The 13,060-nt window shown below is 50.9% G+C and overlaps 1 protein-coding gene across 1 annotated transcript in view; it reads left to right on the forward strand.

Annotated features, from left to right (window-relative positions):
* MRTFA (myocardin related transcription factor A) overlaps window positions 1–12,852 on the forward strand; it is a 94,603-nt gene extending 81,751 nt beyond the window's left edge. Inside the window, exons 9-19 of the mRNA XM_085511089.1 lie at window positions 346–421; window positions 1,097–1,258; window positions 2,671–2,846; window positions 3,328–3,483; window positions 3,983–4,236; window positions 4,580–4,751; window positions 5,041–6,156; window positions 7,305–7,436; window positions 9,054–9,245; window positions 9,638–9,698; window positions 10,107–12,852. Of these exons, the coding sequence (XP_085367215.1) occupies window positions 346–421; window positions 1,097–1,258; window positions 2,671–2,846; window positions 3,328–3,483; window positions 3,983–4,236; window positions 4,580–4,751; window positions 5,041–6,156; window positions 7,305–7,436; window positions 9,054–9,245; window positions 9,638–9,698; window positions 10,107–10,600 (2,991 nt within the window). The 3' untranslated portion in view covers window positions 10,601–12,852. The remainder of the gene's footprint in view (window positions 1–345; window positions 422–1,096; window positions 1,259–2,670; window positions 2,847–3,327; window positions 3,484–3,982; window positions 4,237–4,579; window positions 4,752–5,040; window positions 6,157–7,304; window positions 7,437–9,053; window positions 9,246–9,637; window positions 9,699–10,106) is intronic.
* Window positions 12,853–13,060: the final 208 nt, after the last annotated feature.

Consider the following 13,060-nt stretch of genomic DNA (forward strand, 5'->3'; position numbering starts at 1 on the left):
ATTCATGCTGCCATGTAAAAGGAAACATCTTGAAATTCACCATGGCATAAGCTAGTGGTGTTACATAAAAGGGAAAATGAGGGCTTCAGGTCTCAAGAAAATCCTTTCCAGTTTCAGTTCTGTAGGGCAGCAGTGCACTCTTTTACTGAGGGAATGTCCAGCAGAAGGTCATCTCCAGAATAAACTCACTCTGTGGTGCTTTGGGATTCTGATACATCCCTTCCTTCCTCAGTGCTTATTGAGATTTCAGTAGCATCTAAAGGTGGTTGCTTCTCTTGTTTGTCCAAGCTTATCTCCTGTGTCTGATCAACTAAAATTGGTTTTTCTTGTCTGTTTTTTCTGCAGACAGAGGACTATCTGAAACGGAAAATTCGGTCCCGGCCAGAGAGATCAGAGCTGGTTAGGATGCACATTCTGGAAGGTACAGCACATGTGGAACAGGAAGACACCAACAATAAGACTTGTCATAGCTACTTACTTGGCAGCTTTCTGTTTTGCCTCCAACCCCCAAAACTTTCCGTTAGTTGGGAGTGAGCAGAATATCATGCTACAGGCCTGTAGCGTGATTTCTTGGGAGTGATTCAACAATCTCTGAAGAATCTGTTATATAAACTCAAATGGTGCAGTTTCGCACAGCTGAGCCACAATGAAATAGAATGGGCATTGCTCTTCTTCTAGGGGAAGGCACTGTAAAATACTGAAGTGGGAGGAAGGCAGACTTGATCTAATCAATGTGCACCTCAGTTTCAGAGAGGGAGTACTATCCTGCTGCTGAGTACCACATCTTTGGACACAACTGAAAGGGAAAAGATGAATGAGAATCAGGTGACATTAGTTTGAGAACAGTGAATTTATCCTATTCTAGAGTCACAGGAGCTGTTATAGTATCTTCATAACTTCAATTTACATAATATCTGTAATCTGTCTGTAATATCTCTATATTATGTAGTTATCTAATGCAATCTGCAATTATTTTCCTATACAGCTATCTACCATTATCTACAGTTACCTTTGTGAATAGAAGTTAGACACAGCTAAAGTGCATAGGTTGGTCATTGTTGAACTCATGCCACTGTATTTGCTTTCCCCTGAACAGAGACCTCAGCTGAACCCTCCTTGCAGGCTAAGCAGCTGAAGCTAAAGAGAGCCAGGCTGGCAGATGACCTCAATGAGAAGATAGCCCAGAGGCCAGGTCCCATGGAGTTGGTGGAAAAGAACATCTTGCCTGTGGAATCCAGCCTGAAGGAAGCCATTATAGGTGAGGCCAGAGGAGGGTCTGTGTGGAAGACATTGACCACAGATGGCTGTGATTTCTATCATTTCACCTGCCTGCTTAAGGGTGTGCAATCCCATCACTGTTCTCGTTTTCCCATCTCAGAGACTTTCAGCCCCCAGGATTCTGCAAAACATAACACCCTCTGGCACAGATAGTAGTAGAGAGATATTATGTTGTGGATATTAAATTATGAGTGTAAACATCCCAAAATAATGCAAGAGTGTTTGCATACCCTGAGGACTTGAAAGACTACTGTAGATTGCATTCCCTAGATTCTCTCCTTAAAAATTTCCCTTTATATTAACACATCATCAACCTTGGTCAGGAAGAACCCACTGACTGACTCAGATCAGGGAAGGAGACAGAATACAAACAGGTGTGATGAAACAAAAGCTGTCTGTGAACTTACAAACTTCAGAGAATCCAATCCCTTTAAAAATAAACCAGAACAGATGTAAATCATGCCAGTGCCATTCCAAGGGCTGTAAGGAATGCTGAGGAATAACCTTCCCACCGCCTCAGCAGTGCTCTTTTCCATCTCCCCAGACTGGGCGTTCTGTGCGTGTCTGTGGTTCCTCGTCCCCTCAAACACACACAGCTATTTTAAAGACAAATGGGACACAACTGTGAGCAAGGCTGCATACTTCTCATGAAAAAAAGGAAAAGGGCAGTGCTGGGGGAGACCTGGATTAACTATTGCACAGGACATGGTTGAGGAGCAGCAATAGTGAGATTGCAAGCTGGCATATTAGAGATGTGGCTTCCTTCTGACTCTGAGCAGAACACTTCTCCATGGATTTCAGTTATGTTAGATGCAAATGAAAGTATTTCCTGCATACCAGGATTAATTTGAGATAAATTGCTGCTTGTGGGATGTGTAGACAGACAGAAATGTTAATAGCAGTCAAGGCCACCACTAAATCCATAGACCCTGCTGTTTATAAGACTAGAAGACAACTCAGTACTCTATCTTGAAGCGTGATTCTGTCTTCCACCACCCAGGATGAGCACCAAAGAAAGCATGATGCAAAGAAAGCATGACTCAGCCCTACACTGTCTAGCCTTTTTCTTTGGTGCCACATGGTCAGCAAATAGGCCATGCTTCAGCTCTGGGTTTGGGTTGAGTAGCTCATGTTGTGCTTCTTGATCTCGTCTTGTGGAGAAGCAAGAGAAGTTGTTCATCCCAATCTACATCTGTGTATTCTGCTGATAGCAGAGATGAATATAAACAGTTCAAATGGATCCAATTTGGGTTTCATTTTCTCATTTATTGTATGATACTTTAATTCAGACACAGCTCTCCATGCCTTCATTTTCTTTGTGAAACATCTAGTGGCAAGTGATATGATTTCTTATTCTACTTGGAAGTCCACAGCCAATGTTTGTATTTTCAGTTGGACAGGTGAACTACCCAAAGGTTGCAGACAATTCCTCCTTTGACGAGGACAGCAGTGATGCCCTTTCCCCAGAACAGCCAGCCAGCCATGAATCCCAAGGGTCCGTCCCATCGCCGATGGACTCACGGATTTGCGACCCTCTCCCTAGCACCACTGGCACATCACTAGCTCAGGTGAGAATGTGGTGGCCTCCTTCAGTGCCCTGGAGCTTCACAGCTACTGCTGATTCATGGCAGAGGATCCTAAGATGCAAGGCTAAGAGATCCCAAAAAGGTCACTGGTGGAGCATAATCAGTGAGACTTCACAAGGAGTCTTAGCTCTCTGTGGCACCAGTGAAGTCCTCTGGTCATTCAGAAGTGCCCATAGTGTTGTCATGTGGAGAATGGGACATTCCTGGCTGGTGATGCAGGCAGGGCAGGTGTGCAACTGATCCAAGAAAACAAAGCTGGACATACAGGTGTAGGATTTTGATTCCTTCTCTGCCTTTGGAAGTTGTGGTGCTACCTGGGGACAAATGAGGTGGGCTAAAGGGATCTAATTAATGACTTGAATACTGTGCTGCTTCCCCTTAAGCGGGCACTTTCCACTGCTCTGTTAAAATGCTTCCCTCCTTGTACATGTACTACTTATTATGCCTTTCTCTGTCCCTGCAGGGTACATCCCAATTGCAGATTAGTGCAGACTCCAATGAAACTCTTTTCCTACCTGAACAGCCGCCCCCACCTCTGCCACCTCCACCTCTTCTGCCTCCTAATCTTACCAATGGAGCAGCTCTTCCTGCTGCCAAGCCCCCACCAACGCTCATTAAGGTATTTTGGATGGTTTCATCATTGGTGTAGTCAGAAAAAAGATGAGATGATTATTCTGAAAAAGACTTGGAACTGAAAGTGCTATGTTAAGAGAAGCTAAGAAGGCTTATATACCAGTGTCTTCCTTGACCCTATTTGAATAACATATTTAATAGGTTATTCTATTCCATGAGCTATTCACCCTCTGTGAAATGGGTGCTAAATACAGAGTGTTTTGAAACAGCTGGTATTATTTATAAGTAGAATTAGTGAGCCTGATGGACGAGTGGCCTGGTGTGCTGGGAAAGACGAATGGCTTCTTTGCTGTGAGTGGTGTTACGGTGCTGCTGTGGGTGTTGTGACTGTAATATTGCTTGAGTTAGGGAGGTGTGGAAAGACCCTGAGGTCAAATATGGAGAATTTTGAAACAAAAATCCCAGCGTGCTTTCTGGTTTATGTGGGGTCTTGTGTTATTTCAGGATTTCCATTCTTATTTGCTTCCTTCTTTTCTTCTGAATAGCAAAGCCAGCCCAAGTCTGCTAGTGAGAAGTCTCAGCGCAGTAAGAAAGCCAAGGAGCTGAAGCCGAAAGTCAAGAAGCTTAAATATCATCAGTATATTCCCCCGGACCAAAAGCAGGACAAGGGAGCTCCTCCCATGGATTCATCTTATGCCAAAATTCTGCAGCAGCAGCAGCTCTTTCTTCAGCTTCAGATCCTCAACCAGCAGCAGCAGCAGCACTACAACTATCAGACCATCCTGCCAGCTCCACCAAAGTATGAGTCCTATGTGTAGCTGTCTCTTAGGAAGGCCTTTCCCAGTGCTGTTACCAAACACATTGTGTTCTGCATGTGAGGTGTGGTGATGCACTTGGTCTTCTTGGGTTCCACTGGGCCTCAAAAAAGACCAGTGTTGGAGATGGGCATAGCCAAGGGACGGATATAGCCAAAGGCATTGGTGTGCTTTAATGTCTAGGGTGGTGCTGGTGTTTATGGACCTGTATGATTGTTGGCATACATAGGTACACACATGCTCTTGGCAGGCTGCTTCTGTACTGAGGGCCTCCAGTACCTCACCACTGCCTTGGTTTTGATGGCTGTGGTTTCTCTTTTCCTGCAGGCCTCCAGGAGAGCAGCAGACTGGTGCCAGTGCCCCAGCCGTACGCAATCTCTCTGCTGCAGTCAGTAGCACATCTTCAGTATCCTCTGGTTCCAGTGGGCTGATGCGACAAAACAGTAATGCTGCAGTGGGCAAGCCAGGCCCTCTCCCTGCCAACTTGGATGAGATGAAGGTAAAAGTCGGTGCTGCTCTCAGTCCTGTGGAATTGTTAGTTTTTTTGCAATTGTCATTGATGAGGGTCAGCACTGAGTCATGTTTCTGCCCTGGAGCAGAGCTGAGGTGGACTGGTGGGAGCTAAGGGTAACAGCTGGCCGTGCTTCCCTGCAGCCTTGACCTGAGATGAAAGTCTGCTGGCACGCAGGGAGTCAGCTTGCTCCTTTGCCCCAGGGCTTTGGCAGATGGTAATAGTTGTGGTTATTGTGCTTGCTGTCTTAATGTTGCCCTCTTTCAACCCCCAACAGGTGGCAGAGCTGAAGCAAGAGCTGAAGCTGAGGGCCTTACCTGTCTCAGGCACAAAAACAGACCTGATTGAACGGCTCAGAGCGTACCAAGAGCAGAACGCTGCAGCCGGCCAAACAACCCCCACTCCCAAGCCCAGCACGGCAGCCATTCTATCTAAAGCTGCTGAGGTGGTGGTTGCCTTCCCAGCTGCCAGGCTGAGCACAGGCCCGGCCCTGGTCACCACTGGCATTGCACCAGCAGAAGTAGTTGTGGCCACCGTCACTGGTGGAGGCGTGATGAAGTTTGGCAGCACTGGCTCGACTCCGCCTGTTTCTCCCACTCCTTCGGAGCGCTCACAAGTGAGCACAGGGGATGAGAATTCAGCCACTGGAGACACCTTTGGAGAGATGGTGACTTCGCCTCTGACCCAGCTCACCCTGCAGGCGTCTCCAGTGCAGTTCCTGGTGAAGGAAGAAAGTTCCAAGTCTGCCTCCTGCAGCGTCAGCGCAGCACCCAGGTCGGAGCGGTGCAGCACTGGGAACAGCAGGGATGCAGAAGTTAGGGACAAAGACCAGATGCTGCAGGAGAAGGACAAACAGATAGAGGAGCTCACCCGCATGCTGAAGCAGAAGCAGCAGTTGGTTGAGATGCTCCGACTACAGCTGGAGCAGGAGAAACGTGCTCAGCAGTCGCTACCAGCTCCGGCAGCTGTGGGAGAAGGAACAGCTCTCGCCTCCAGCCCAGGAGTGTTTGGTATCCAGGTCAAGAGTGAAAACGGTTTCCTGAGCTGCCAGTCTGCAAAGCAATCCAGTGGCCAAACCGACCAATTCAACCCCACACCATCCTCTAGCCAAGTGGACACTTCTAACCCAAGCCCAGTGCCAAAGAAAGCTGTGATGGTGAAGCAGGAGGTGCCAGCCCCAGAAGCAGAGCCGCCGTGCCAGTCCCACAGCCCACGGCTGTTCCTTGGCCAGCAAGGGAGCGCCCTGAGTGACCTGATCAAGGGCACTCCTCCCCCAACCCTCATCACCGACTCCACAGGGACCCACATCGTCCTCACCGTGACCAAGCAGAGCACCGAGAGGCAGGGCCTCTCATCCCAGGGGAAGGCAGTGAGCAGCTGTCCAACCTCACAGGTAGGCAATGCTCACTTCCCATCCCCACTGCTGTTGTCAGGTTCCCCCTCTTCCTCTTCTCTCTGGGGCCCAGGTTACCATAGGATCACTACCTACATTGGAAATTCAACTCAGTGAATGCCAAAATTAATGCCCGAGTCTCTTGTGATGGTGGCTAGTAGTTCATGGCTCTGTACGTCAGAGCAGTGTGAGCAAATCTTCACTGGTGTGCAGTCTTTATGGTGAACATTTGGCAGTGCTGAGCTGTATACAGCAATGCATGACTATGCATCACAGGCTGTCCCGCACTGTTGCAGACAGCCACATGGTTCTGCCTCCCATGGGGCAAGATCTCAGACTTGGAGGACAAGGGTTTGCAGGCACATTTTACTGCTTCTCAAAAGAACAACTGTGCCTGTGGCATTAGAAAAAGCAGGGTGTATTTCACCCCTTGTTCTTTATTGGAGAGATTGTACTCTGAGAGATACATCACTGTGTCTGCTGAGAGCTGAAATCAGACCCTGAGAGCAGACTTCTGCGTCTTGACTGCTCTGTTTTAATTCATGTCAATATTTCAGGGCTAGCAGAGTCTTTCATCAGAGATGATCTACTATTCCCCGTTGGCATGAATCCAGCACTTAGCAGAAATGTTCTGAGAGCTTTTTCCAGGAAGGCATAAATATGTTTTATGGCATAAGTCAAACTCCAGCACCTTCCATGGAATCAGGGAAAACTTCCATTCTCTGCTGCCACATTTCTTGTGCCTGCTGCAGAGCAGTGGCAGTGTCTGCCATCAGTGACAGGCCCTGAGCAGTCTGCATTTACTGTGCTGCAGGCAAGAAGCAAATCAGCTAAATGCCAGTGCACAGCATCACCCCTCACACTGCAGCTCCAGCTGCTGCTCCAGAAAGGCACGGGTCAGTGGTAGGTGCTGTGGCAGGGCTGCCAGCCTGAGGAAGCCATGGAGATCCAAGGGGCTTTGCCTGGCACTGCCTCCTCACTGAGGATGCCAAATCCTGCTGCAGTTTGAGTTCTCTGCTTGGTGAGACAGAATGATTGCATTTCACAAAGATTAAAGAGTGAGGAAAAACAGGCTTCATAAATCCTTTAAGAATCGTAACTAGCTCCATGTTGTGTCAGGGGAACAGCTTCTCACTTCTTCTTTCCAGAGAGTACAATCATCGCCCGCTAAAACTTCCAGCCAACCGCTGTGTCAGCCACCTGCAAGCACTCCTCAGCAGCCCACAACACAGCAGCAGCAGCAGCAGCAGCCAAGAGGCCTAAACCAACCTGTCAGAAAGGTAGTGTGCCACCTTCTTGCTTTTTTCCCTGTTTTCCTTTGCCTGCTGCAGAGTTTGAAGCACTGGTGGGGAGGGAACACGTTCACCCACTCCTGGTCAGAGACCATCATCACAGCCAGCGAGAGCTCACAGCAGCTTCTGCCACAGCTGGGTGGAAAACCAGCCAGTGTTTTGGCAGAGGTTTTCTACCAATTAGAAGTGATGAGAGGTCAGAGTGGGCAGCTTGGGCTTGTAGTGGTGCTCACAATTCCTGAAGGATCGCTGCTGAAATGAAGAGGTGGTTGTTCTGCAGAGACCATACCTGTTCATTGTGTCTTTGTGATGAGCAGTGCAGAATGGAGAAAGAGAGCACCTCTGGCATCACTCCTTCTCTAAGTGACAGCTGTAAAGACACCCTGCTGTGTAGCTCCTCCCTTGCTAGCCCCCATCAGGGATGACTTAGCTCGCTCTCTACCATGTAATTAAAAGTCAGAAATCTTTCTACAAAGAATTTTTAGACTTTGGAGGATCATTTCTGAGTCAGGTCCTGGAAAGGATATAAAGATAGATAGGATTAATTTCTGGCCTGGTCAGATTGGGACATCCACTTTGCAAAGGCTCAGTGCCTTGGTTCACGTTGAGACCTTTAAGGAGATGCAGAAGGTAAATGAAAACTATTTCCCTTAGATTGCCTTGGCTTGCATGCTCTGAAGGCATCTGCAGCAACTCCCCAAATCCTTTTGCCTCCCTGCAGGGTCAGAAGTCAGGCCTGCAGGTTGTCACAGGGCGTTGTCCTTCTCAGCTCCTGCAAACACGCAGCCTTTCTGCCACCATGGCTTCCACAGAAGGTCCCTGAAAACCTGTGTCCCTCTCAGGCAGACAGGGAACCCCAGAGCAGCTCAGTGGGCAGGCGCCTGGGGCTGCTTCTGTACACGGAAGCCACAGAGCAGACAGAGATTTCCAGGGAAAACAGGATGAGGTAGAGCATCGACATGTAAAAGGCTCAAACTGCCCGGGGATCACTGCTCTGGCAGAGCAAGTGTCAGTGTGGTTCACTCATAACCGCCGCAGAGGCAAAGACCCGATCCACATGGTAACATTTCTTTAGGGCAGCAGTGTGCTGATTCATCTGGTGAAGCTGAGTCACCAGCTCCGCTTCCTGCAGTAACACTTGGGGTTTCCTTTGGAGACCTCTGGTACTGCTGAGTGCTCTGGTGCTCTTCAACACCCTCAGGCTGTGCAATTTGCTGCTAATGAAACCTGCAGGTGTCCCTGGAGTGGGCTCTGCAGGGGGAGAGGGGAGGATAAAGCAGAGGGCCTGGCTTGGAGACTGAACAAAGCAAGGAAGTGCCCTCCTCCAAAGTCCCAGGAGTTCCCCACTTGGACAGATGAGGCTTTCCTCATCATGGAGCAGCCTGATAGTGGTTTGTGGTGTGGTTGTCTTAACATAAAAAGTATCAGTGAGAGATTTCCAGCTGAGCTGAGGGGAAGTCTCTCCATGTCATCGGGCACAGTGCATGGAGTGCACAGAAACTAGGCTGCTGAGTGGAGTGGCACTCGGGAAAGAGGAGGGGTGACAGTCACTAAAGAAACCATGAGCTTTTCCCTGATCATTCCATATTCCTTTGCTCTGCACAGCCCTCATCCCAGCCCTGCTCTCCTGCTGCCCCCTCCCCTTCCCAGATGGACCTGGAGCAACAGCAGCAGCAGCAGAAGCAGCAGCATACGTCGCTTTTTGGACCTCCTCCACCACCTCTTCCTGTCCCCTCAGTCCCACTGAAAGAGCCACCGGGCTATGAAGAGGCCATGAAGCAGCAGCCAAAGACCCAGGTGAGAGCAGGAGGAAAGGTGCTGCTGTAATTCCACTTAGATCTGACCTGGGGCTGCTAAAGGAGAACAGAGACAAAACAGCCCCTTCTGAACCTTCCTGTCTGAATTCCTTCCTGATATTCCTTCTGGAGGGGCTAGGGAAGATCCCATGCCCAGGTAAAGATCCCAAACTGCTCAGCGCCCAGTGGGTGTTGATAGAGCAGTTGCTGTCTGCACCTTTGCCTCCAGTAGCAGCCTGGGCTCATGGAGGAGTCTGGTGCCATGCCTCTGTGTGCCGTCCGTGCAGTGACAGCCCTGTCACTGGGGTGAGGGAGGAGAGCCAGCAGCCAAGCGTCTTGCTGGAGGGAAGCTCCCCTGAAATAGGAAGCTAATCCTGTGCTCGCTCTCCCCAGGAGAACGGCTGTTCCAGCCAGCAGATGGATGACTTGTTTGACATTCTCATAGAGAGTGGAGGTAAGGAGACAAACCTGCATTTCCCAGCCAATGGGTTTGACCCGGCTATTATAGAGCACTGAGGGGAGCACATGTCATGGCTCAGGTCTTTGCTCCTGTGTCCCTGGCGGTCATTAAAGCACCAAGGGGGATGTCAGTTAGGCATTAATAGGATTGAAAAGCTTCTTGGTTGCTGTGCTGCGTCAGCTCTGGACCAACAACACCTGGGTTCCCTGCGAGCAGACCACAAACACCCTTAAGGCAGCAGAGCGCAGCTGTGGGCAGATGATGCTTATCCCTGTCTGTGCTCAGTGATGGTTTGGTCCTGGGGGGGGGGGGGTTCCAGGTTGCCACACTGAGAGGGGGGGATCGCTGCGGTGTTTGGCCATGCATCTCCTTACCTGGCTGGCATGTTTGTTCTCTGTGCAGAGATCTCTGCTGACTTCAAGGATCAGTCATCCCCAGCTGGAAAAGAACCACCTGCGGCCCCGGCCTGCTCCTCACCACCCAGCAGCCACCATTCCTCGGAGCTGCCGGTGCCGCTGGGGCAGACAGTGCCTGTGGGGCGGCTGGAGGACTTCCTGGAGAGCAGCACCGGGCTCCCGCTGCTGACGGCAGGGCACGACGGGCCTGAGCCCCTGTCCTTGATCGATGACCTCCACAGTGAGATGCTGAGCAGCTCGGCCATCCTGGACCACCCGCCTTCACCCATGGACACCTCGGAATTGCACTTTGCTCACGAGCCGGCCGGGGGCGTAGCATTGGATCTGGCTGAGGCTAACTTGGACAGCATGGACTGGCTGGAGTTGCCAGGGGGATCTGTCTTGAGCCTGGCCCCCCTCAGCACCACAGCTCCCAGCCTCTTTTCCACAGACTTCCTTGATGGACATGATCTGCAGCTGCACTGGGATTCGTGCTTGTAACTCTGTGAGCAGAGACTGAAGGGATTGGGTGCGGGAGGGCACGGGCATGCAGGGGGAAGAGGCCAGTCAACCAAAAGAAACCCCAGAAACAAAAGAAAGAAGAGAAAAAAGGAGCTCCTAGTATCCATACTCCTCCCCACACAGTGTTCCTCCTCTACTGCTGCAGTGGCAGCAAAGGCAGACCCATGGCTTGAACCACTGCCAGCTGAGCAGTGGGGCCGGGGGGTTGGCTGCAGCTCTGGGGCAAGAGCGGAGCCGGCAGCCCCGCTCCCTCCTGCAGGACATGGGCATAGACATGCAGGTAAAGCTTCCTACTGCAAGACAGGGTGAGACCGGACCCGAGCCTTTCTGAAAGCAGCATCCCGCTCCTTGCTGGCAGATATGGGGCATCCAACACAGCCCCAGCTGCCCCCATTAGTGGTTGTGGAAGGGGATCATTCTTCCTCCGGAGCAGGGCACAGAGAAGGGAGCTGCCAGGAGGGCTGCCTGCTGCACCTGTGCCATCTGTCAGGAGTCACCTCTGCCGCAGGGCTGTGAGGAAGGGGCAGAACAGGCACCTTTGCCAAATGTATCAAAAGAAAAAGGGAGTTTCCCACCAACCCAGTACTCTCTGAGCTGGTTTCTTCAGTGCTGGTGAGCTTGGCAAAGGCTGCCCACTTGCTTCACCTGCTTTGGGCTGCAAAAACAGACTTTTAAGGTGCTAAAATCCAGGTTAGATCTGTCCTTCACTGCCCCAGGTCTCCAGCTGTGACTGGAGTTGGCCTGCAGGCACCCTCTGCTCACTGCCCCCAAGCTCAGCAGGGCATCGGCCCACGGTCCTGGGCAGTGCAGAGGGGCACAGCTGTAATCGAGCAACATATCATTAAGGGCCACGTGCAATCTTCCTCCTGCCTTCAGCTGTGCTGCTGCCTCCCTGCAGCTGGTGGACCCAGGTGTAAAGAAGAACTCCTCCACCTCCAAATCTGCCCTCCAGCCCCATGGAGGGAAGGGTGTCAGCCCCAGCATCAAGGAAAGGGAAGAGGCACTGCTGGGAGGGCTTGTGCTAGCTCAGGAGTGGGGGCCCCTTTCTGAGGAGTCCCATCATAAAAACCAATAGCTCTGACTGGTGGAGCAACCCCACCACTCCTAACTCGAAGTGTCCACTAAATCCACTCCTGCCTTCCTCGCTTCTCATCTCCCAGGCCCGGCACGATTCTGGTGGTTGTGTGCTGTGTGTTGAGAAGCAGGAACCTGGCACAGAGGAGCAGGAGCACATCAGAGATCGTGTTGCAGAGCTCTCCCAGCACAGGCCCCCGCTCTTTGCTTTGAGATTGATGAGGGCAGCATTGGGGACCCCCCAGGACAGCTGTGGGTCCAGGCAGCACAGGAGGCAGGTAGTGTAGGAGAGAAGTGGGCAGGGAGGGGGGAGGAGGATCTTTCCTCGATCAAGTATTTCACATTGAGGAGGAAAAATGAGGCTGCCTTTGCAGCCCCCAAAAAAGAAACACCTGCGTGATTTCTTTTGTACAATTAATCACGAAGTGGCAACCAGCAAATAAAGAATGGAAGTATCCAAGTGCAATTTGCTCCTATGGAAGGTGGGAGCGCTCCACCCGCACCCCAGGCCTGACTCAGCCATGGGTCTTTGTGCCCGGCCAGGCCCCCAGCCCTTGTTGGCAGAGCTTACTGGTTTCCCTTACTGGTTTCAGCCCTTCCCCTGGGTGGGTGGATAACCTGGTGGCTGAGGGCAGGTGGGAATAGGGCGTCTCATCCCAGATAACAACAGAGGTCATTTCCCCACAATGTGCCCATAGCAGGCCAAGCCCACATCTCTGCTTCCTTACTATTATTTGTTTGAATAATAGTCCCGTAGTTGTTTGTTGGAAGAGGTGTTCCCCTGGACGGACGTTTCTGCACCCATTGGCAAAGACTAAAACGAGTCCGACGTTATGCCTCTACCTTGAATGTAATCCTGAATCTTTCTGCTGTAACCACTACTTGTTTGTAACGTGTATTTGCCTACCACCAACTCTCCCTTCCACTATGCAGCAAATGGCGAGCGGCCATTGGCACCGTCTGAGCCGGGCAGTGCTGGGCTGTGGGATCCAGAGTGAGTGTTCAACTGGAAAAGAGCGACGAGTTACCAGGGGAGAGGGAGAGGCGGCCTCTTCAGATCGAATTATTTTTTCAGTTACAAATATTTGAAAGAAAAGAAAAAAAGAAAAAAAATTGAAGAAAAAAAAATCCATTTTATTAAAAAAATTCCAAATGGCCACAGGCTCGGAAGCTTCTCTGGTGCTGCTGCTGCTGCCGTCTGCTCCAGCTGAGGGTGGGTGAGCTCTGCAACCCAAAGCCATAATGCAGAGCTGGCCTTAGGGCAGGAGGAGCGCAGGTAGCTCAGAGCTTGAGTAAGCAGCAGGGCTGGCCCTTCCCCACTCCCCACTCCCCCACCCCCCCACCCCCCAGTTCAGTTGCCCCAGG

Source organism: Coturnix japonica, chromosome 1, assembly GCF_054131305.1.
Source record: "Coturnix japonica strain WE chromosome 1, WE-NBRP24, whole genome shotgun sequence".
Lineage (NCBI taxonomy): Eukaryota > Metazoa > Chordata > Aves > Galliformes > Phasianidae > Coturnix > Coturnix japonica.